General features: G+C 47.2%; 1 protein-coding gene and 1 long non-coding RNA gene across 7 annotated transcripts in view; one reads left to right on the top strand and one right to left on the bottom strand.

Moving 5' to 3' along the window:
- Positions 1-12,714, top strand: part of LOC112206532 (uncharacterized) — a 30,554-nt gene extending 17,840 nt beyond the window's left edge. Inside the window, exon 3 of the long non-coding RNA XR_002940938.2 lies at positions 12,446-12,714. This is a non-coding gene — a long non-coding RNA (uncharacterized LOC112206532). The remainder of the gene's footprint in view (positions 1-12,445) is intronic.
- NFATC2 (nuclear factor of activated T cells 2) overlaps positions 1,790-24,286 on the bottom strand; it is a 178,586-nt gene continuing 156,089 nt past the window's right edge. For 3 of the 6 annotated variants that reach the window (XM_063802591.1, XM_063802592.1, XM_063802590.1), the window contains exons 10-11: positions 14,293-14,380; positions 1,790-7,158 (exon numbers count right to left, since the gene is read on the bottom strand). In XM_063802591.1, the coding sequence (XP_063658661.1) occupies positions 14,337-14,380 (44 nt within the window). In that variant the 3' untranslated portion in view covers positions 1,790-7,158; positions 14,293-14,336. The remainder of the gene's footprint in view (positions 7,159-14,292; positions 14,381-24,286) is intronic. The other 3 variants (XM_003317015.7, XM_003953774.6, XM_525356.8) reach the window with 1 other exon arrangement.

Below are 24,286 nucleotides of genomic sequence, written 5' to 3' on the forward strand. Positions count from 1 at the left end.
TAAACTGATGAGTAAGATGGGCGTGTGTTGGGAGAAGGGAAGAAGAGGAGATTGGGAATCAGGAAATTTAGGGGCATGTTGAACTCAAAATGCCTCCTGGCTACCAAAGAGAAGAAGGCACATAGAGGGGGAGGTCACACAGGAGTCTGGCACGTGTGTATGTGAAGGCATAAATACAACCCTCTCCGTGGTTGTCCTGTGAATGCTTTTTTCTCATGGTATTAAGGACAGAGGGTTCTGAATCAAATATCCTCTGACACTTTGCACAGCAGCAGAAACTGTTGGCAATGTGTTTTCAAGGAGTTTTGTCAGTATTTCATAGAAGGATGAAGTGTCCCCATTTCAACAAAAAATTTAGGGATCACTGATGTAAAAAGTATAGCCCCTGGAAATCAGAGTGAATTGTCACTGTACTTCCTGTCTCGAGTCCAGCGCAGTGTTTCAGAGCTTGAAGTTTTTAGTAAATCAGGGATTCCTAGAGGGCCTGGGACACGGCAGATATACAGCAGGGGGTTTTGTTTCTTTGATAACTCCTCATCGGGCCATTTACAAAGCTCAACTTCTGAATTTTACCAGGAGGGCAGGGCAAGAGGTGGTTTAGAGTGAGAAGCCCTTTTTGGAGAAAGTTTGGTCCGACCTTGTCCATCTTTGTACCACAAAATGTCATGAGGTTTATAGCAAGTGTGTCCCCTATACCCCATCACAGCTACTGGGGATCCACAGACAAAAGAAATGACTTCACTTTCATTTCTTAAAGGTCCTTGTGGTTCTGTGCCTCTGTCCTCAGCGTTATTTTATACTCAACCTGGTCCTACCAGGAACCCAGTTTCCTCCCAATGTATGAACATGAAGAGGCTGAGTAGGAGTCAGCATTTGTTTTCTCCTGTCAATCTTACCACTTCTTAAATTCCAACTTGGCACGAAACCACTGTTCTGTTTCTGCTCCTTTGTACGAAACTACCCCATGCTGTTGGATACAGCAAGGAACAATGTTCAGATTTGCAAACTCCTGGCAAAGTGACCCCAAGATGCTCCAATACGAACTTCCTTGTTATCTCAGGTTTTGAAAATTGGATAAACTCAAGTTTCTGGCTTTAATGATCTATTTAGAAAAATTTAAATCCCATAGTCGGAGCTCTAAATGTTTTCTTCCAGATATTAGTCAAATGAGGTCTCAAGATGAGCTCAAGGCTCCATGATATGCCTTAGGTGAATCTGAAATCTGTTTGTTAAATGACAGGACGGTGGATCGATAGGTAATATTGATTAAGCATGCAGCACCTGTGAGGTGGGGACTAGAGTCCTCATTTTATATCTGGGGAAACTGAGGCACAGGCCAAATTTGTGTTTATTAAGTGTGGCTTAAATATAAATGTAGAACACAGACTTGTTTTTTGTTTTTTTTTTCTTTTTAAAAAATGACTGTATAGTTTTAGCCTTGTCCTCTGCTTAAGTGATTTTGACTTTCGATTCAGGAGAAGTGGTGTAAGGTTTTCAGAAAGTGAGTTAAAGCAAAACAGTTGGCCGCAGCGGCAGCAATCATCTTAGTGGGACACAGTTGCCTCTTAGGTGTAGCCCTGGGCAGATATTTTTTGTGGGGCTCCTGTCTGCATGTGCAATTTGAGCCATTCCTAAATCAGCACCATTCTGGTGATCCAGTCTCACACCATCCCACAAAAATCACAATGAAAATACTGCACCAGCCATCAGGAGCAATCTGCTCACCAGGGTGCTCTTCTGGAAGCTGGCCTGGACCCTGTAGGTGCAGGTTCTAGAGCTCTTTGGGGCATCTGAAGGGGAGAAATGGGAGCCAGCTAGTCCCAGCCACCAGAGGGAGACTAAGGCTATTTCAAGATAGACACTTCCAGCAGCCAGGACCCACGCAGGTCCCTGTCTGAGCTTGGGACCCCTGCCCATTTGGTAGTGCTGGTTACACGCACTGGAATAGGGGGGCTAGAAAATTCCCAGGAAGACATTCCAAGTGCAGGGCTATGGTGGGGTGAAGTGGGTCCCTAAAACACAGGGCCGGGGGCAGGTATCCCATTTCCCTGGGGTTAAAGGGTGGGAGGAGGTTCGAACCATATTAAGACATTAAAAATAGCAGCTACTTCCAAACCTCTTAGGTGCTTTAGCTATAGGAGGGCAAAAGCTGTTTTAAGGAGGAACTTGGCTAGAAGGTTCTAGTACTTATGTTTGTGGGTTTGAAGTTATAAGGTGCATTTTTTTTCTTTAGCCTTGATATTTTGCAAGATGCTCAAATAAAAATGATGGCTTTTGCCTTCCAAGTGGCTGGCTTAGCCCAGTTGACCATGAATGCTTTGGGACCCTTGGAAAGCTGGTCTAAGTTGGGCGTCATAAATCTCTTTTATGAATGCTACCTCAAAAGTAGTCTAAAGGCACAGATTACAGCAGAGCTGTGCTGGAGAGAATCAGACAAATTCAGGTTGACCATGTGGCTTTGTCACCTCCGACAAGTGGCTTCTGAGCCTGAGTCACAAGCACGGTGGGACTGTACCTACCTCCTAGGGCTGAGACGAGGAGTAAATGCACACACTTATGTGCACCCAAAATGTTCCTTGCTGAGGGAGCCCGAAATGTAAAGAGGATATTTGAGTAGCCTCTCTGGAAAAGAAAGATACACCAAAGTAGATGTTGCTTCCAACTGTTTTATTGCTAAACTATCATGATACAAGCCGTATAAAAATACTTTACATATAGGAAAAATAAACTACATTAAACTGGAGATTAAAAACATTTGCATAGGAATGTGATGTATTCAAACGCCTTTAACAGTCAGGATTTTCTAAACCTAAGCCTGCCAGCACCACCATGTTGGAGAGACCTGTTTGTTGGAGAATTGTACTGGTTTTCTCTCCTCTGAGGGCTGTAGAGGCCATAGGGGTGAGTGAGGTTCTTTGACAAGATGTCCAGGATGCTAAGCTTGTCCCAACAGCCATAGCCTCGGTCTGCTCAGGCCAATCAGAATGCTGTGAGCACCTGCTCTAATGGAAACAACATCATTTGCATCCATTCCATTCAAAGCTTGAACTCAGCAGGGAGTTTATTCTGGTCAGCCAACAGCTGCATAAAGGTAGAATGTTGATAACCCTTTCACTTCCAGCTCCCAGGACCCTGATGGCTCAGGGAGCAACTCTCTGTTATCAACCACCAGAAAAGTTTGTTTTTAAACAGACTGAGTTAAACAGTGATGTTGGCTGTAAGTCAAGGCACTCACAAAAGCTGAGGGAAATGGATGTTTATGATCACAATTTTATAGGATGCTGCTCTTTCTTAAGCATTTAATTGGAATGCAGGAAAATACTTGCTATGCAATTGGCTGCTTTGGTTCCATGAAACGTAATGCCCTAGCCTCGAGCCTAGGGGACCCAAGGTTAAGATGCGCTGGGTCACCGAGCACCTTGCCTCCGGGAAACAAGTTCGGGAAAGGTTAGCCCAGCTTGTCAAGAACGTCACAACTCCATCCATGCCTCTTGTAAACTTGAAATGAAAACATTCTTTCAATTCTGAGCAATAGAAAGCACTTGGAAAGGTCTTTTTTTTTTTTTTTTTTTTTGACATGATAAATTCAGCCTCACTGTAGTCCAGAGTGAGAATTAGAACATACATACCAACTTCCAATCTGCCTAAATGTGACAGCCTCTGCCCAAGACTGGCTCACTGAGGCGTCTTGGCTACTGGATGTAAACAAAAAATGCAATATCCGTGCCTCCCAGTTCTTTGAAGGAATCAATTCATCCTTGGTTATATCTATGCTGGAAAACTGTGGGTGTCCTTTGGATAAAGCATACAGGAGTTATCTACCAGGATTTAGATTTGGTCCCTTCTGTAAATATTAGCCTGAACGTTGAGTTCTGTGAACATGAATTCTTTTCGAATTCCATTACAACGCAGGCAGGGTTTTGGTGTCAATTTTTTAAAATCAAAATCACCTACTAAATTAGTTATTTTGGGGGAAGGATCTAGACACTTGATGATTCTCAGTGACCAGATCCAGGCTCAGGGCTGAAGTCAGCATAATTCTTGAGCAAGAAAAAGGTGATTCCTTCTTCCACAAAGCCATTCCTTCTCCTGAGATGCCATCTTCTAGAGAGGTGACTAACAGGCTCTGAGTGGGGGTTTTATTATATGGGTTTTTGTTTCCTGGAATGAGTAACAAATGTTTCAAGAATACATCATTTCTTTTAAGAAAAAAAAAAATCAACCTATGTGTAAAAAGAGACACTTAAAAAGATTTCTGACCATTTATAAATATAAATCTAATTCCAACAGGGGTGTAATATTTTGAGGACAGGTAAAAAGCATAAAAATACAGGTAAGAAAATAAAATTTAATAACATACTAATCTGGATTGCTATACATATTATCAAGCAGCAGCATCTTTGTACAATACAGGAAGACTTGCAAACTTTGGAAATATACTACATTCAGCAACATGGTAGACCTGTCAGAGTGCTACATATTTACATTAACTTAGATGTAGCAGTGCAAACCTTCACTCAACTGAGATCCTTCTAACACACGTGCAACACACCCATCTTTACCATTTAGACACCCCTACTTTCTCATTCTCTTAGAGGATCTTATTGCCTCTTCCCATACTGGAAATATTTCCTGAGCCATCCTTCTTGGCAAAATTTCCTCCTAGCATTTGTAACTGACAAAACTTCCTTGATAGCTGTCAGTTCCTAATACACTTTCTCTTGCCTGTTTATGTCTCAAATCTAATGCTTTTGTTTCTCTTTCCTTTGCGATTTGTTACAGTTGTTTATGAAAGTGCTTCCTATAATATCCAGCTAAGATGTCTTAGAAAAACAGAGGGGTTTATTTGTGTGTGTATCACACACACACACGCGTACAGGAGGTTGAGCTACCAGGAGGCCCTTTTTGCTAACATAGTTAGAAAACTGATGGAAAATGCATTCGTCCTTTTTCACCCTGTGGACAAGGAAGCTGAGCTACTTTGCTACAATAGCAGGAAGGCACTTGGGTAAAACATTCAGATAACTGAGGAAAGCCCAAATTCCCTCATGTACAAAAAACGGCTCCTAGCCAGTCCTAGCCAGGTCGAGTGAGAACAAATCACTCACCACACACTCTTGGCTTTTCCCCAGTGAAGTCAATATTGCTGGAGAGAAAATTCTTTAGGTGAAGCTGCTAGTATAAGGAACTTATAATAAGGAACTTATTTTGTTCATGAGGAAGTATTTAGCATCCCAGAAGTTCCGTGGTAGGGGTCAACCTCTTACTGGCATTCTGTTTGTTTAAAAGAGAATTTTGCTAAACTCGTTGAGCTTAGGGTGGGTGAGGGAAAGGTCGTTCATTGTCAGGGAAAAATAAATGCTAGGTATTGACCGACAGGTTGCATACAAGTGCACAGGCCCGAATCTGAGCATTTTGCCTTCTATCTGGAGTGCCAAACACACCTGGCCCCACTCCCAGGAAGCTTTTACCTCTGGGTAACCTTGACGGGAGAGCCAGGACTTACAAAGCCCACAGTGGGCACTGAGTGGCCATGACTTTCTTCTGAGGCCTTCTGCCTACAGACTGTACAGACTGGACTGAGAAAACACTCTAAGTACAGTCTGAGTGCTAAGAATATTTTCACTTTGCTGCGGATTATTGAGGAAACAACTGAATGGCTGAAAAATGAATCCCCCTGCTTCTCCTGGGGTATCTGCAGTACATGCAAACAGAAACAAACACATCTGCCAAGAACTTCAAGGGTTTTGTTTGTAAAAATCACAAAAATCACACCCACAGAGGAAGACTAGGGGAGACTGTGGGTGCGCTCAGTGGAAACAGTTGGGAGGAAGGAAATCACATATAACATGCAACCGAATAGAGCTCATTCAAAGTAAAGGATGCATTCGAGTAGATTTCTTCATGTTAGAATTCGAGTGCGGATAGGTCTTCAGGGGCAGAAGGGATCTCTAAATAGGTTCAGGTCAAATTAACCAGTGAAGCTGGGAAGCGCATCCTGAGCTCGGCTGTCCCACTTAGAGGGAATTCAGCCCTTTTCCTCTATCTTGGTAGAAACCCACCTCCAGAAGCACTTGGGCTGTTTTACTTAACAAAAATACCCACACTTCTTTTCTTGGTTGCTTTAGCCCTTCTGCTATTCCTCAATTAAATGCACCTGCTTGAGATTCTCCACCGCTTTACGGAAAAGCACTCTGGCTGCTAGGAAGAAAGCAAGCCGGAACCTTGCAAAGCATCCAGGTTGTACAGCTGCAGCAGACAGGTGCTTGCTCTCTGCAGCCTGGGTCAGCCCCCCAAGTCTATGGAAATTGTGTTAGCAGGACTGCGTGCTGCAGGGGTTAAAGAACAGCTCGCCAAGACAGCTCCAGGGCTAGGTGCCCTGGCCAGCCTTTTAAAGCAGAAAAAAAAAATAATAACAAACGCGTATACATGTCATAACTTAACGCCAAGAAGTCTTAACAGGTGATCTTGTCTGGGCAAGACAGTTTGGTTTTGGAATGAGAATTCAAAAATAAAGCTTTAGCTGTGGCCCAGTTGTGGCATGGACTGGGCGAGCTCTAAGGACTGACAGTTCAGTTTCTGTCTCTATCGAGGGTTTTGGGTTTCTTCAGCCTGTAAGCTGGGCTCTTGGGTCACGTTCCTTTGGTTGCTCTGAGAACTCCTTGCCTTCAAAAGGTACAGGAGCTGTATCTGTGACCTGGAAAAACGAACGCAAGGGCTGGGGTTTAATCACAGCGCCCACATCTTCTGTCCCCCGTCCATCCCCCCAAGCTCCAGTCACTCTGTTCTCAGGAGAGTTCCAGTGTCCTGTCTCATGCAGAATGTGCTTTTGGTCAGCAGGTGCTTAATATTTGGACGGAACACCATTAAGATCAACCAGGATGCTCTCTGGGATTTAAAACATAAACCGAAAAGAAGAGTTCTCTCTGGTGTTTAGAGGGAGGTGGCAAGCTCCTTAAGTGAGAGTCTGCTTAGTGCCCATACATTGATCCGCGTGTGGACTCCAGGCTGGGAGATGAACATGAAAGGAGACAGAAGGTGAGGGGCTGTGGAGGGCTCCGAGGGGTCAGATACAGAAGGTGTCTTGCTATAATGGCTTCTTTTACGTCTGATTTCTGGCAGGAGGTCCTGAAAACTCCTTCCTGATAATTTCATTAACTACAAAAGAAAAGAGGAGGGGGGGAGAGAGAGAATGGGGCGAGTGAGAGGGCACCGAAAACATGCATCAGGTTCACTTTCTAGAACCTCTATTGGGCTATTGATTTTTGAGACAAGGTCTTGCTCTGTCACCCAGGCTGGAGTGCAATGGCACGATCATGGCTCCTTGCAGCCTCAGCCTCCCGAGTAGCTGGGACTACAGGTGCACGCCACCACACCTGACTACATTTTAAAATTTTTAGTAGGGACAGGGTCTCACTCTGTTGCCCAGGCTGGTCTCAAACTCCTGAGCTCAGGCGATCCTCCCACCTGAGCCTCCCAAAGTGTTGGGATTACAGGCATGAACCATTCTGCCCATCTCTATTTTTTTTAAATACTTTTTTTGTTGTTGTTCCTTGTGCTTGTATATTTGACAATTTTTAATATAAGGAATGCTTTCCTATATCATATTTTCTTCAGGCAATATTTTGTGCTAAAGATCTGTTAGTGAAAATTGCTCAAATGGTAACTTTTTCAAATCTTTGTGGCAGAAATGGAAATCTTTGTGGGAAAAATGGATTTGAGCCATAGGGCATGTCTGAAGTAACTTTCTCCTCTTCTGCATTTGATGTCATGCTTGAGGCTGTTGTGTACCAAACTACTTCCACTATTTCCACATCTAGAAAATGCCTATTACATGATTAAGTCTGATAAAACATGGTTCTTTCTTGATCCATAAAACTTACGGTTCTCAAAAGAGGAGCCCTTACAAAGAGAGCAAGTGAGGGCCCCCCAAAGACTGACTAGCCATCAACATAAACATAGTTTCCATTTCAGCACAACCAGTTGAAGGATCATGTGCCAGCTCAGGAAAGTTTGGTCACCCCTCTCCCCAGAAGTATGTGTGGAGTTCCTAGCAGGGAACCAAGAGCAGTAACAGTCACTGGCATCAGGAAGCAAGCTACCTTCTCCCACTTTGCCCACTGGGTAAGGTACTAATTACTAGAATTAGGGCACTGAGATCTTAGGATAGTGGATCCTGCAAAAAGGTTCCCCCTAAAACATTCTTGGAAAGAAGAAGGTGCTATTGGTGACAGCCCATCCGTGAGGCATGCTCCCTAAGGTATGTCTACACCTTCAGTTTTACAGGTAGACCATACTGACTAGTCGTGGGGTGGAAGGCATGAGGATGTAGACCCCTTTGGGAGTCCCATCAAAGGTAGGTTCATTTCCCATTTCCTGGTTCTGACACTGAATTCTTCCCACACCACCTCATACTTCCTTTTCTCACCTTAGCCTTAAGTTACATTGGCAGTGAGGGTTAAATGTTCAGAGTTGCCCGAAGTTTCTCCATGGTCAAAGCTGGGCCCTTCTAGGTTCAGGGTGCTTTTCGCTGGAAAACCCCTGCCCAGATGGTTTGCAACCTCCCTAACAGAGTCGGGGAATGCAAAGAGCTGAATGACCGGGTTTGATTCTCAGCTCGTTCTCTGACTGTATGATGTTACCTCTCCATGCCTCAATTTTCTCATCTGTAAAGTGGGAATCATAGCACATACCTTTTCAGGCTGTTGTGAGGATGCTAAGCATTCACATAGGTAACAGTGCCCAGCACAGTGCCTGGTGTTCAATAGCTGGTGGTTATGATGGTTAGTAAAATCCCCATGCTTCATGTTGGACTCTGAATTCCGTGCTTTGCAAACATTGGCTATGTTTTGTGCCAGAACATCAGGCATGCCACAAGCATGTACATGAGAGGTCGGGTTCTGGAGCCAGCCGGGGTTAGATTTCCACCTCTGCCACTTCCTTGCTTGGTGAACCTTGCCTTGGTGACATAACCACTCTGTGCCTCAGTTTCCTCATCTGTAAATTGCATCTAAAAATATTACCTCCCAGGTTGCTGAGGTGCTTGGATGAGATAATGCAAGTAAAGATCACAGTGCCCAGCGTTCAGCCAGTATTGGTTTGTAGACCAGTATATATGTATTAGATATGTATTATATATGTATTAGATATACATACATTATGTATAACTTTTCCAACATGTGGAAACGGATTCATTAATAGGAATGTAGAGGACAAATTCATATATTTAGCTAACCAGCACTAGTTGGGCATCTACTGTGTACTGGGTAACAGCTGACTCCCAGGGGCCCTAAACCAGAAGCTGAATAAGGACTGTCAGCCCAGACCCTCAGTGCTCCCTGCAGGGGTGATAAGCTGACCATGCTGTGTAGGACTTATGTAGCGAAAGCCAAATGCCTGGGGCAGGTGGGGTCGGGGCAGCTTCATGTGAAGCTTTTCAAAGCCCGGATTCCAAAGGGCTTCCTGTTTTCTCAACCTAGGAAGTGAGAGGAGTGGATCCTTAATGAAAACTTTCCACAGCCTCAGCTTTCTAAAATTAGCTGGTAGGCAGAGACGCTGGCACCAAGGCCCTCTCGAAGGGCTGTTTCCCTTCTCAGAACACAGGGCTGGGGCAGGGGATGGGAAGTAGGGAAACTTTTCAAACAGGCAGAAGCATGTTTCCCTCTTCTTGGATGGAAATGGTCCTGCTTTCTGGGAGTTACTTTCAGATAGAAGTGAAGAGTTGCATCTGGAAAATTCAGTGACCCTATGCACTTAGACCTTCTTGCTATTGGGGGTGGTGAAGTGGCCCTGAGTTCAACTCCCGCCCAAACCTCTCTGGGTAGGAACCTCCTCTTTCTGAAATGTCGGCACTTGTTCCCCTGACTGCCAACAAGGAGAAAATTCTAGAACAGAAATGCCTGCTAGGTGGTGGTGACAGAGTAGAGCCACATTGGGCTTTAAGTTCTGAGGGGGGGGCGGTCTCTGCTCAACCACTTCATGCAGGGTCCACAGGTCCCACATTTGCAGACTCGAGTACCAGGGTGCAGGGGAACCCCAGTGCCCTTTCACCATGCCATTTCTCCTGGTCTCTGTCTGTCCCCCCTCAGCACTGTTCCCTCCTCTTGTCTCACCTTCCTCACGCTGCTCCTCTGGGTAGCATCATGTTTTCCCCAGTCTAACAAACACTTTTCCTTTTCGCTCATGTTACCCAAGGCTCAAACAGCCTCCTTGGCAAAGCCCCCCTTGGTGGCCACCCCCAGCCCAGTCGCACTCCTGTCTCCTCACTATCCCCTGCTGCGCTGATGCTCTCCTTCCCCCCATATCCCTTAGATGATGCCTTGGTGCATGGGAAGTTCTCAATAACATTTATTTATGAACAGAACACAGAAGCTTAGAAAGGGATTGGGAAACTTCAGGTCACAGCCAGGATTGTCCTCCCCAAGTCGGCCTCTGAGGTTTGGGTGCTGAACCACTCTCCTGTATTATTGCCATCAACATTTTATTCCTCCAATAATCTACCCTAGGCCAGCAACTGTACCTCTCCTCCTACCTGTTCCTAAATGGGGCCACGTGCAGTGCTCTGCCTCTTCCTGGAAGCCGCCCCACATTCCTGCCATGGTGCCCTCACTCGCTCCAAAAGCAAGTACTGAATTTTCAAGTAGCCCCACTCATGCATGGCACCATGCACACAGCAGGTGCTTAATGCCTGCATTAGCCCACCCCAAAGACCCTGCACCATCAGTCTAGGTCCTCTTGGTTTAAGGAAGCTGATTTTCATGCGATTGGGTTGCTGATCTGTTACTTGTTTGGAGTCTTTCTCTCTATGAAAGAATACGAGCTGTGTGCCGGTTGCTGATCTGTTACTTGTTTGGAGTCTTTCTCTCTATGAAAGAATACGAGCTGTGTGCCAGGCCCTATACAGTGCCAGGGACTATTATTTAATTCTCACACTGCTCCTGAGAGCTGTGTGCCAGGCCCTATACAGTGCCAGGGACTATTATTTAATTCTCACACTGCTCCTAGGTAACATCATCATCCCCATTTTATAGATGGGGAAATAGAGACAGGCAGACCAATACTCTCCCTAGCAGGTGACAGGGGATTGGGATTTGAACTCAGGGCCTATTTAATTAACTTGTACAGTGTTGATCCTCTTTCTTTTGGGGATCCCAGAATCCTCTGTGTCATTTGCGTGAAGTCAGGGGACGGCTATGGCAGACTCTGCTTAGCCAGCAGAGAGAGGCCGTGTGACGAAGGCAAGTGCTCTGCTGGAGAAAGTGTCCCTTTCTCAGAACACAATTGAGGCCAGCAGTTGTGAGTCTGCCATGGTGCTCTTGGCCTGTGCTCATCCTTAGACAGAGGTGCCCTAAAAGACTGATGGAGAATGATCTCAGGGTGACTACTAAGCCTGCAACTGGAAAGGAAAAAGTGAACCGATCTTAAGTATGTAAAAATTACGCACAAAACATGCTGTAACATTTTCAGTATATATGACAAAGTCATTTATATACAAAGAGGTGTTTCAACTCAGTAAGAAGGATATTAGTATTCTAATAAAAATGGCTATAGACACAAAATGATGATACACCAGGGGTCAACAAACTTCTCCTGGAAAGGGCCAGATAATATTTTCAGCTTTGTGGGCTCTTTCTCACTAAGCACTGCCAGTGTAGCATAAAAGCTGCCATAGACAGTACGCAAATGGGCATAGATGTGTTCCAATAAAACTTCATTTGCCAAAACAGGCTGGGGGCCAGGATTGACCCAAGAGCTGTAGTTTGTCAACTCCTAGTATATATATATATATATATATATATAAGCTGATGGCAAAGAAGAAAAAGCAGGGTGTTCTCTTTGCCTACGTTTTGAGGGTGGCAATCTGGGGAAGCCAGTGCCTCTTACTGGATTTCTAAAAGCTAAAACTGACTTCTGTTAGTATCCCATTCTGCACTAGGAATTTTCTGTTTTGCTAAAAGGCCCAGACACAAGGCCCAGACACCTGCTTGTACTTTCTCCTCCTTCCTTTATCAGAGCTCAGAGGTTCCCAAACTTCAGTTTGCAGCAGGATGGCTGCTCAGGATTACATGGGGAAAACAACCCAGATGTATTAATACTTCAGGTGCAATTTAAAGGACTTTCAAGGGTGAATTTCACTCACTCTAGGCCCTTTCCCTTTGACTGCTGACTTTGGAACTGAATCCCCTGAGAAAGCAGCAACAGGAAGGAACGGATAGGCTGGGTCCTGCTTCTCGCTCAAACCTCAAGCATGTTTTCCAAAATCTGGTGAGACCACGTGAGTACCCACGAGAGCCTGGGCCCAGCCATGGCCAGAAAGACACTCCTCAAGCTTGGATGGGAATCAAGAGGGCTGCATTCTCCAGGCCAAATCAAAGAATCTGAGAGCCAAGAGGGGGCCCAAGGCACCACCCCCCAGTCACTACTGACTATTTCCTCTGCCTTGCAGTGCCTTGCTGAATTCACTCCCACGACCCCTACATGCTTGGGTCAGGATGCATGAACCTGAAAGCACATGAAGTCCTCTCTGGGATCTTCTGCCTTTGGTCCTAACTGTTCTCAGGGGGAAGCAACTCTGAAGGCCGAGGTAAGTTTCCTAAGCAACCGGGCCTGCTGGTCTTGAGCCCTCCCCTGTGCCTTTTTTTTGAGTCTCCCTCTGTCACACAGGCTGGAGTGCAGTGGCGCCATCTCGCCTCCAGGTTCAAGCGATTCTCCTGCCTCAACCTCCTAAGTAGCGTAGCTGGGATTACAGGAACCTGCCACCATGCCCGGCTAATTTTTGTATTTTTAGTAGTGACGGGGTTTCACCATGTTGGCCAGGCTGGTCTCGAACTCCTGACCTTGCCTCGGCCTCCCAAAGTGCTGGGATTACAGGCGTGAGCCACCATGCCCAGCCCTTCCCCTCTGACTTCTGTCTCAAAACTGAAAAGGCCTGTTACTTGAAACAGAGCTCTCCCAGACCTCTGCTTTACACTTACTAAGTAACTTCCCAGTGTTCATCTTCTCCAGGGAAACCTGGCCATACTTGAGTGAGGCTCAGTGAAAAGAACATAAAACCCTCAATAGGACTGTAGCCCAAAGCTGTGGGTGGGGTCTGAAGAGTGATGCAACAGCAGTAAATCCCCTCCCAGGCCACGCTGGTCAGAGTCAGCCACAGGCCTGAGCCGCTGGCTTGCCAAAGTCCCCAAGCCCAAGACACACATTAAAAAGGCACCGCCCTTCGACAAGTTCCCTGGGGGGGCTTACAACCTCAGCACTGATATTTTACTTGCATTTTTATCCTCGGATGCAAAGTCCTGAGGACACTCCTGAGGACTCCCCAGGAGCGGATTCCTCAGATGCAAAAAGTCCTGAGGAGGGACAGTGGCAGATGGCTGGAGAATGTGCTCCTCCCCCCAGGGCTTCCTTCTGCCATAGGGAAGTAGGGGTTCATCTCCGCAGGCCCCATCCTCTGGCAATCATGCTTCTCAAGCGTCAGCTCCCCTGGGTGTGCTAATAGAAACTCTAAGATGGGCTGGGCACTGTGTGTGCTGGTTTATTCCAATTAGAATATGGAGAAGATTAAATAACAGCAACAGCATCTAAGAAGCTGAGGCACAGAGAGGTAATGCAACCTTCCTCAATGTCTCATCTGGACTTCACACCCCAGGGCCTCCTGAAACCTGCACGATAAGGTCTTCTTAGCGGCCAGGCTCTTCTGTGGAGGCCCATCGAGGTGGATCTGCTGGGTGAGGGGCTCAGCCGAGCACCCTGGGAAACTCAGTTCAAGGGGCTGATTTCAAATCCAGAAACCAAGTCGCAGAATCCTGCGACTTCAAAAGCCACAACAAGGAAGCCCCCCAGGAGGAGCTGAAACCTTGAGTGGAGGGAATCAGGATTGGAAATGACCTAAGCGCAGGGCGGGGCTTCCTCAGTGGCTTCTTAGGTAGGTTTTCTGACCTCCCTGCCCACTCTGCTGTTCCCCAGTGCCGGACACCCCCAACAAAGTGTGCAAAACCAAAAAGGAGCAGGCTCCAAAGACGTTGCTGCATTTTTCCACGCAGGCCAGCCCTGGAATCGGGGAGCATGCAAGTTAATGGGGCCTCATCCCCCCTTCTCCCGCCCAACCCTGAGATTCTCAGGGAGGTCCCCAGGAGTGTCCACTTCAGGAGTGGAGGGGTCTAGCCCTTAAGAGCAGGAGAATGAGAAGAGAGGGCCTTCAGCCTGTCAAGTTTTCTTATACTTAAAAAAAAAAAAATTCAAGTTAAGGAAACACACAGCTGGAAAACAAAAGGAGAAGCAGAAGATATCGATTACCTTTAACTTTGATTTCTCGGATCAAAGATCACAGTCATTCTGTTTCATAATATGTTTTGTATCCAGCTAAGGTGTGTGTCTATCAGCTCTGAAAAAGATTTGCAAAATCATTTTTGAGAAGAAAAAAAAAAATCACCTTTGATCTCTCTTACGCTTCCAACTCATGCCAATATCATCCAAGCCCAGGAGGGAACTTAACCCTTTGGCTCTAGTTTAAGCCAAAATTCTGCAACATCTTAGCATTTGTGCCAGAATTAACCCAACACTAGGGTAATAATCATGGAGATGAGGGACTCTGTGCAAAGTGCATTCCATTATGTGGGGTGTGGGATCAGGGGAGCGTGTTCAGGGTGGACAAAAGGGCTGCTGTGGGTGGGTATGTGATGGGGTTTCAAATCATGGCCAACTACAAAGAGAAAATTAAGCTGGTTTCTGCTGCAGTCAAAGGAAAATCAGAATTTCATTAAAGATCTACTCAACTGTTATCTTCCTTCAGGCATCTACAGATACTAAACTGGGCCCCAGTTTCCTTCTTACTAGTGATATCACCTCAGTGGTCAGGGAAATTCATAAAACTGCACATTTTCTTCCTGTTTTTTGTCAACAATGGAAAAAAAAGCTCCTGCCCTATCAGAACAACGAAGGCACTTGAATGAGACCTGGGGAGCTTATTGTAAATAATACTCCTCTCTACATCTGTACAATGCCTGTGGCTTTCAAAACACCTGTCTTCCCAATCCCCTTTGGCCGAATTGGAATACCCAAGTCCATTCCAAATGCCTGATTTAGAAATGTTTTCTGAGTCCAATTTCTTACAGGGAATAATGCAGCGTTATTAGAAATGCCAAGTAAACTAGGATGCTTTTTCAAATAGAGGCATAAGCTCCCTGAAATCTCTTCTTCAAGGGAGACAGAATGCTCAATAAATGAGATCCTTTCAGCGCTTATGCAGTTAGAGGCCTGGATTTCCCAATGTTGGGCTCCAACAGGAATTGGCTAGTTGGGGTTGGCTACTGCTGCCCTGGGGCAAAAGAAGCACTTCATTTCTCCTCCTTTTCTGACCATGCATCTCAGGCCATCTCCCAAAGCAAACATTTCCAGGTGGATGTGGCCCTAAGGCAGTTCCCACACTAAACTGCCCAGTCTCCACTTGAAACTGACTTCTTCCAAGTCCAAGAGCAGACAGTACTGTCGGATAATTCACTCAGGGCCTTAAAATACCACCTCTATCCTGACGATGGCCACATTAATGTTTTTAACCCAGACCATCACTCCTGAACTTCAGATTGCAATATCTACCTGCCCAAACTTCACAGGGCCAAAACCAATCTCTGGATCCTCACCCCTCCTCCCCGTGTCTCACCTGTTCCCATGATGGGAAACACACGTTCTCTCTTGCCAGTTGTTCAGGCCAACCTGTGTGTTCCCTGACTCCTTGTTCACAGCCCACATCCCACCCACCCATACATGCTTCTGGATTTACCCCAGGTAGCCAGAAACCAACAATCTCCACTGCTACCCCGGCCCTACAGCAAGGTGATCCTGTTGGAACTGATGTTAGAGCACACCACTCCCTGTTTTGCTCAGCTGACAGCTCTAAAGTTCTGTAATGACCAACACGTTGTCACTTTATCCATATCTACTCATTTAAGGAGCACTTCAGTGGATCTCAGGCATCAGGCACAGGTCTGAAGTCACACCCTTGGAGGAGTCGTTCGAATCTAGTTGGAACCCCAGGGACCAGGCTCTTAAGACCATCCAGCCAGAACACGAGTTCTCTCTCCAAACCACATGGTGCCCAGTGTTAATATGGGGGGTGGGGGGCACAATGGCGCTATCTCAGGGGACTCGAGAAACCAAGCCCTGTTCTGTCACCTTCTCAGAGAAATAGAAAGCATCACATGATGGCTCCGTCTGCAGCATTCGGAGGTGCAGCTTCCTGTTTAGTCATAGAGTTTCACTCTTTGTCAGCTTCTTTGTGGAAGACAGAGACAGGGCCTGTCTTCAGTCAACTGAGGCCTGAAATCAACTCGGGACCAGACCACCGCCAAACACCCTCCTCCGCAGGTGGCTACTCGCTCTGCCTTCCTTCATCCTCACAGACATCTCCGGGGGTGGTGGTGAGAGTTCCATTTCTCAGGTCAAGTTAGTAAGGCAGAGAAAGATGGGGCGACTTGTCCAGGAACAGCCTCCTAGCATTGGGTAGAGACCAGATGTGGCCCCAGCTCTATGGGTACTAGTCCTGGGCTAGGGTTTCCCCAATTTGAAAGATCTTCTGGCTGCCCTGGGGCCTCTGATAAAATGTAGACTCACATCAGAAGCTGTTGGAACATAAGCACTTCAACAGTGCCTCTGCCTCAGTCTCCCTGAGCCTCAGTTTCCTCAGCCACGAGATGGGGATGAGAACACTTCCTTGGCAAAGTCACTGAGGATTAAATGAGATGCTATAGGCCAGGCACGGTGGCTCACGCCTGTAATCCCAGAACTTTGGGAGGCCGAAGTGGGTGGATCACTTGAGGTCAGGAGTTTAAGACCAGCCCGGCCAATATGGTGAAACCCCGTCTCTACTAAAAATACAAAAATTAGCTGGGTGTGACGGCAGGTGCCTGTAACCTCAGCTACCTGGGAGGCGGAGGTTGCAGTGAGCTGAGATGGTGCCACTGTACCCCAACCTAGGCAACAGAGCGAGACTGTCTCAAAAAAATAAAAATAAATGAGATGCTATAGCTGGCTCATTGGCATGTGTTTATTAAGCCCACAATATGGTCCCCTAAAGAAGATGGAAGAGACAAAGACCAGTCTAAAAGAGGCCACTCCAATAACCAAGGATACCATTCTGTTTCCCTACATGTTTAAATGGGAGGTAAGTCCATTGATCCATGTGAATGTGCTGGTCAGTTGTCAGTAATATGGAGATGGGACGTCAAGAGAAAAGGCAGTATTTAGACTTACTACATGGTCCCTAAGTGTCATCTACAAATCCTCCCAAAGACACAGGGGTACCTCAAAAACCACAATTACTTTTGTGCCAACCTAATACAAGGTTACAGCCTAAGACCTATACAGTGGCCTTGCATTTTTACCCCCCAGGCATAAACTGGTGAGTCATCCCACTGGTCCTGTGGACTAGATGATAATTTAGGATGTAAATTAGAAGTGGTTCACTGATGAGCTTAATCAATGGTGATAATTTTCATAAAAACACAAGGTGTCAACAAATAGCCATTACAGACAAAAGTACAGACCCAAGAATCTGTCTCCTTGACAAATATACAACTAGCTTCCCAGACTTCTGAGCTCACAGGCATGCACGTTTGAATGGGATGGAATTTAAGGGAAACCCTGCGTGCATCTCCGTGGTGGAGCCAATGGGAATCAGGCACTGGTCTAAGGGACGTCCAGTTTTGTGTTTCTACAATGCAAGTCAGATGTCCCCTCCTAGCCAGTGTAGAATATGCTACCATCATCTCCATTGTCTGCTTTTTTGCAATGATTGCACATCAACTTACAATCTACGGAGAAACAATTGGTGACTTTCTCAACTAAGCTGCCCGACAAGGAAGGACTAACCAACTGTGTAAACTCAGACCTGAACTGCCCATTTCTATTCTCCAATTCAGCAGAATTTCTTCTGATTACATGCAACTAAGCTGCACCTCTCCTATCAAGCAACCACACGGCTTCTAAAGTAGCAACCACAGGCAGGAAAGCATTCTAAACAAACCACAGTTTACTTCCTTGTCCTTCAGCCAGTTCATCACCACCTCGGCCCCAACCCTCTGCTAAGAAACATCAGCCAACAGCACAAGCCCTGCAAAATAACTTGCTGCCTTTGGGAAAAAAAAAAAAAAAGGCAAAAGAAAAGCACTTGTTACTATATTGAATTGAGACACAGGAAACAAACAGTAATTCAAACCCACAAATCAGCCTGTGATCACAAATGAGATAATAAAATAAATACCCGAGTTTTGGGGAAGACATATACCATAAACCCCCTCTGGGCGTTAGAGGAATTAACCAAACATTTCTTTTAAGACATTTGAGTATATGCCTCTTTGCTTATCCAAGAGAGATGGAATTGTAAGCAGGTCAGACACTCCCAGGTGGATTAGCAGGTGGGAGCAGTAAGAAAGATTTCCACCCTAACTTGCTTTGCTCATGTCACAGAATCATGCAAAACTTCCCCCTCTTCTGGGAGAAGGTGCAAAACCCCTGGCCTGGCTTCATAAAGATATTTCTTCAAATACCAACATGGCCCCTGATTCTTAGAAAGAATTCACTGGATATTTATTGAATTTCCAGTCCAGTCTCCATCTTGCCCTCCCATAAGTTCACCTTCCAGATCATTCTATGTTTACCCACATATGCCAGGACCAGCTCACAGCACAGGCCCAACATGGGACACACCTCCCCCCAACACATCCACATTCTCCCGAAGCCCAACTCAAGCGCACGTCCTGGAAGCAGAGGCATCCCTGGCCATGTCACAGTTTCTTCCACAAACCTTTGGATCTATCTTTTGTATTTTAAGTCTTGGATTTCCCATAAGAGATGTCAACCATACTCCCTCCATACTTTCCAGATTCACAGGCAAGAGAAGCCACTAGGCTGCCTGCAAAGAAATTTCTCAAGATCTGAGTAGGGACCAGGCTCTGTCTTAAATTTCTCCAAGTGAGATCCACATGCGTGGCCCTTGCACATACTGCTATCAACTCAAAGGCCACCTGGAGTGACCAGCAAGGACTGTATTCATGGGTGACACTGCACCAGGTGTTCCTAAAAGACAGTAGTTCCCAGGACAGGCAGACAGAACCTTCACTCCTGATTCACCCCTTGATCAAATCTTTCACCTATACAGTCCCTGCTACACACTAAGTTATGCCCCCACCACACCAGCCAAATTCCTATATTGAAGCCCTAAACCCCTCTGTGATGGTATTTGGAGATGGGGCCTTTGGGAGATAATTAGGACTTGGTGCAGTCATGAAGGTGGGGCCCTCGTGATGGAATTAGTGGCCTAAGAAGAAGGGCCACCAGAGGTCAGTCTCATTGTCTCACAGGAGAACGCAATGGGAGAAAAGGTGACTGTCTGCAAGCCAGGACCTAAGCAGGTCCTCTCCAGAACCTGATCTTGACAGGATTCTCCAGAATCCTGGTCTTGGATTGCTAGCCTCTAGAATTGTGAGAAGATAAATTTCTGTTGTTTAAGCCACTAAGTCTATGGTATTTTGTTATGTGGCCCGAGCTGACTGACACAGTCCCCAAAGTACATTCCTCTCCAAAGTCTCGGTCTATGCTCATGAGGTAGGCATCTGGCCAGTGAAGTCATTGAAGTTCAGGTAAGCAGACATCCCTCTATTTTAGGTCCAGCATCCCATGGCTGGTCCGTGGCAGGGGTTGAACAAGGAGCAGACCCTGATATCCCCACCGCCACACCTTTGTGTCGCTTGGCTGATGCCTAGGAGGCCCTCTTTTTCCTCTGCATCTGAATCCTGCTTGTCTGCCCATGATCAGGCCCAAATCTCTGTTTCTTGCAGCCAACAGCTCCTCCCTTTCTCAGCTGTCCTGGCGAGGGGCTCACACCCTGGGGTCAGAGTCCCAGGGACACACAGACAGCTGGGGTCCAAATCCCAGCTCTGCCACATCCTTTCATAGAACTTGAGGCAAACCCTAACCCTTTCTGTGCCTCCTCTGTTAAAGGTGGGCAAAAACTGTTCCCAGCTTCTAAGGCTTTTAGAGAGAATCTGAGTCAATGCATGCAAAGTTCTTCAAACAAGCAAGGCACATCATAAGAACTCTGCATCACATTACTTGTTTTGGGAATCAGAGCCAATCTTTTAAGTCCTCGAGTCTCAGTTTTTCTCATCTGTAATATGGGAATGCATATACATGGCACTATGCCAAGCTAAGAAATAACCAAAAGTAGCAGCTCTTTCTATTAGCAGCAGCAGTGTGTCTCAGCCCTCACACAGAGGATGCTTGTTAACAGACTGAATTGATGATGGCCAGTCCACCCTCTTCCACCAAAGCACTTTCACCTTTGAAGCTATTTCTGCATTTTCAGAATGGGCAGGGCGGAGATCAGCCATGCTCTCAAAGATGCATTTTCACATCCTGCTGAGAGGGGCCCCTCCCAGGCCTCACTGCGCCCTAGTGTGCGCAGACAGCTTTGGGCCGGCGACCTGCAGAGCAGCGTGAGTCACTGACGCTCTCTGCAAACCAGAGGCCTCCGGAAACCAGCCCAGACAGCAGACTCACAAGCACCCTGCCACCAGCCATTTTATGAGCAAGACCTTGGGGCTTACGAGAAAGATGCCACACCACGTGCCAAACTGTCCCCAGCTCTTGGGATGAGTAGACATGGTGATTCTGAGACTCTGGTTTCTAGTAAAAGGGGCTCACTGGGAGGAGAGCGTGTCACTGGCAGATCAGTTTGTGGCCAGGAAGGCACCAAGCCCCAAGATGGCAAGAGGAGCCACCTGCTTCGAGTTGAGCTCCTGGAAGAGAAAGGCATCAGACGCCAGCCAAGCAACACCAGACAGGACATGCCCCCCAAATTAGCTTCCAGGGACCGTAAGACATCCTCCTTGTCCTCCCCCAACCCACCCTCCACCACTAGACTTCAATGATGCCTTTCAAACCCCAGATCCACATGCAACGCGAGGCCAACAGAGCAGTACCAGAGGCTGCTCTTCGGGACTGGAGACACCACTCAGGAAGATGTGAGGCAGGCAAACACATTCACCTCGAGTTCCCAAGGAACTGTGGGTGTGCAGGCGCCATGACCTCACACGTGTCATCTCACCGTGCCTCACCAGCAGGTCTGTTTGCATGTGCCATGTTCGTAGAAGCTTGGCATCAGATAGGTCACAGCCTCACAGGCAAGCTTTTATAGGCACTGCCTTTCAGCTGTGCATGGCTCCTGTGGCCCTGGTGTTTTGGGAGGGAGTAGCATGAATCAGATCACAGAACCCCGTATCTTGAAACCTGTGACATTTTAACACCAACCCCTCACTGGTTGGTAATACCCTCATTAAGGCACAGACCTCATCTCTCTCATCTACTGCTGTATCCCCAGCACCTAGGACAGAGCCCAGCACATAGTAGGTGCTCAGTAAAAATCTCAAGGAGGAATGATTGGGCGAAAGAATAACTACCACCTCCTAATTGATAGGACTTGCCCAGAATTTTTCCGATCAGGTCTGGCTTTCAACTGTCTCCCAGAGCACAGCAACCTCCGCCTCCTAGGTTCAAGCGATTCTCCTGCCTCAGCCTCCTGAGTAGTTGGGATTACAGGTGTCCGCCACCATGCCCGGCTAAACTTTGTATTTTTAGTAGAGACAGGATTTCACCATGTTGGCCAGGCTGGTCTCAAACTCCTGACCTCAGGTGATCCGCTGGCCTTGGCCTCCCAAAGTGCTGGGATGACAGGTGTGAGCCACCACACCCAGCCTACATATATATGTTGTTAATCCTCATGGTCATCCCATGAAGTAGGTATTGACTGCCCCCATTACACAGCTGAAGAAACCAAGTCTCCGAAAGAGTAACAAACCCAGGCTCTGCAGCTATTACGTAGCAGAGCAGTGTGGCTCAGGCTACTTGTAGACAGAAATTCGTTTTCACTTACCACCTGGCAACAAGAATACGCTTCTCTGAATGCAGCTCAGTACAAACACTGGTCCTTGGGAGACCCTAGCTTTTATCAGGGTTGGGCAGTAGAAATCACCCACATGGTACACAAAGAAAACTGGGGGTGACAGTGTTGGCATCGTTGTTAGCTTTGGGTAACCTGTGGCGGGGAGCAGATACTGAGATTTAAGAAGCAAAGAGCGGCTTGGCCCCCTCGGGACCACTATGCCAAGCCCGGTACACATCTAAAAGGTGAAATGGTGCTGGTGTATTACAAGAGTTAAAGCCAAGGCCTGGGCTGCGCAGAGGAATGACTGGAGGCGCCCCGGCTTGCTTCCATTGGCAATGTTCTCCAGCAGAAGGGGAAAACGGAGGCTCAATTCCCACAAACCCACCAGCAACCGGGGTTTCTAGACCTCACAGAGCCCAGGCCTTCCTGTGGTATCAGTCTGACTCTGGCTTTGGGCCTGGGGGCATCTGCAGCCCACGTAAGCCATCCTCTCTAGAGAGGGTGTGACATCTTAGCTCCATAGCGGCGCCTGTCTGAAAGGGAAATTCAGGTCACCTCCAAGGGTGACAGGAGTCAGTGGCTTCCACAGCAGAAGCCTGGGTGTTATGACCACTTGCTGGCCGCCTCGTCGGAATTCCATCTTGATTGACTCTCCCTAGCTGCCTGCCAGCACCCACCCACTGTCAGGACCCAGGGATCCCACTTGGCCTTTAAGACTGAAGATGATCTGCTTCTCTCCCTCACTCTCCCCTAGTCCACAGTCTTCCTTAGTATACGCTATTCACGTCAAGCCTGCTCACGCCCCAGGGCCTTTGCACCTGCTGTTCGCTCTACCTGGACTCCTGCTCTTGCCTTAGACACCTGCTGTTCTCTCTACTTGGACTGCTGCTCTTGCCTTAGACGTTTGGAGGGCTCTCTTGATAAGACCTCTTCTCAAATGCCACCTCCCCTGAGGTGCTCCCCTTACTGGAACGGCAAGCAGGCCTCCGTGCCACGCCATCATGCCCTGTCCCCCAGCCTGCTTTTCTCTTCCAACAGAACACTTGGCACCCCCAGTTTTATCATTTATATTTTCAAACTGCAAGCTGTAGGAGGGCCGGGACTTTGAGCCTCTTCACTGTGTTAGCCCCAGCAGTGAGCAATAAACGGCTGTTGGATGAATGAATGCCTTAGCGAAAGAATGGACAAATAAATGAACCGACTATGGCTTCCGGGTATTGGCAACCCAGTGCTGACTTCATCTTGCGGACGTCGGGTGCTGTAGTCCTCAGCTCTGTAGAGCAGATTCCAAGGAAACTGGGAATCACGCTTCGTGGTCACAAAGGAGGAGACAGTGCCTCTGAGCTCTTGCTCATGCTGCACTCCTGCCTGGCACCCCATCTCCCCTGCTAACTAGTGAAATCCTGATCCCAAAGTTGCAGAGGCCCACAGCCCCTAGGGCACCCAGCTGCGTGCCTGGCATTTGGAAGGCTTATTCAACTGCTGAGCAGACGGGGTCAGGACGAGAACCGTGGAGTCTGGAACCCTAAGCCTTCACTTTCCACTCGGTCCAACTTAAAGAAGGAGAAATTGTTTCTCCGTTTGTGAATATCTCCATCCTGAGCTTATTTCATACGCCAACTGGGACATGGCTAGAAATTGCCCATGAAAAGACTGTAGCAGGAAGCAGGTTTTAAGAGCAGCAGATCCTCAGGAAACCTGAGCTGTTTAGAGACAGGAGGGCCAGCCTTCCAACCAAAGTCCTCTGTGGCCCAACCCTGGGCATCCATCCGCTCAGGCCACTGAGTGTCCAGGGGAGGGAGAGGTGGACCACAAGGCCAAAGCCAGTTTCTCAAGCATTTCCCACCCATGTGGCAGGGTCGGTGGCTGGGAAGGACAGTGAGCCTCGTGAGAAGTGGCTCTTTATTTCTAGTATGAAAGATAACTTTTAGCAGCCTTTGAAAAAACACCATAAAAATTCAATACTGGCCAGGTGTGGTGGCTCACGCCTGTAATCCCAGTACTTTGGGAGGCTGAGGCGGGCAGATCACTTGAGGTCAGGAGTTCGAGACCAGCCTGGCCAACATAGGGAAACCCCATCTCTACTAAAAATACAAAAATTAGCCGGGTGTGGTAGTGTGTGCCTGTAATCCCAGCTACTCGGGAGGCTAAGGCAGGAGAATCCCATGAACCCAGGAGGCGTAGGTTGCAGTGAGCCAAGATCATGCCATTGCACTTCAGCCCAGGCAACAGTGTAAGACTGTCTCCAGGGGGAAAAAAAAAAATTAGCTGGGCATGGTGGCATGCACCCGTAGTCCTAGCTACTCAGGAGGCTGAGACAGGAGAATCACTTGAACCCAGGAGGTGGAGGTC

Source organism: Pan troglodytes, chromosome 21, assembly GCF_028858775.2.
Source record: "Pan troglodytes isolate AG18354 chromosome 21, NHGRI_mPanTro3-v2.0_pri, whole genome shotgun sequence".
NCBI lineage: Eukaryota > Metazoa > Chordata > Mammalia > Primates > Hominidae > Pan > Pan troglodytes.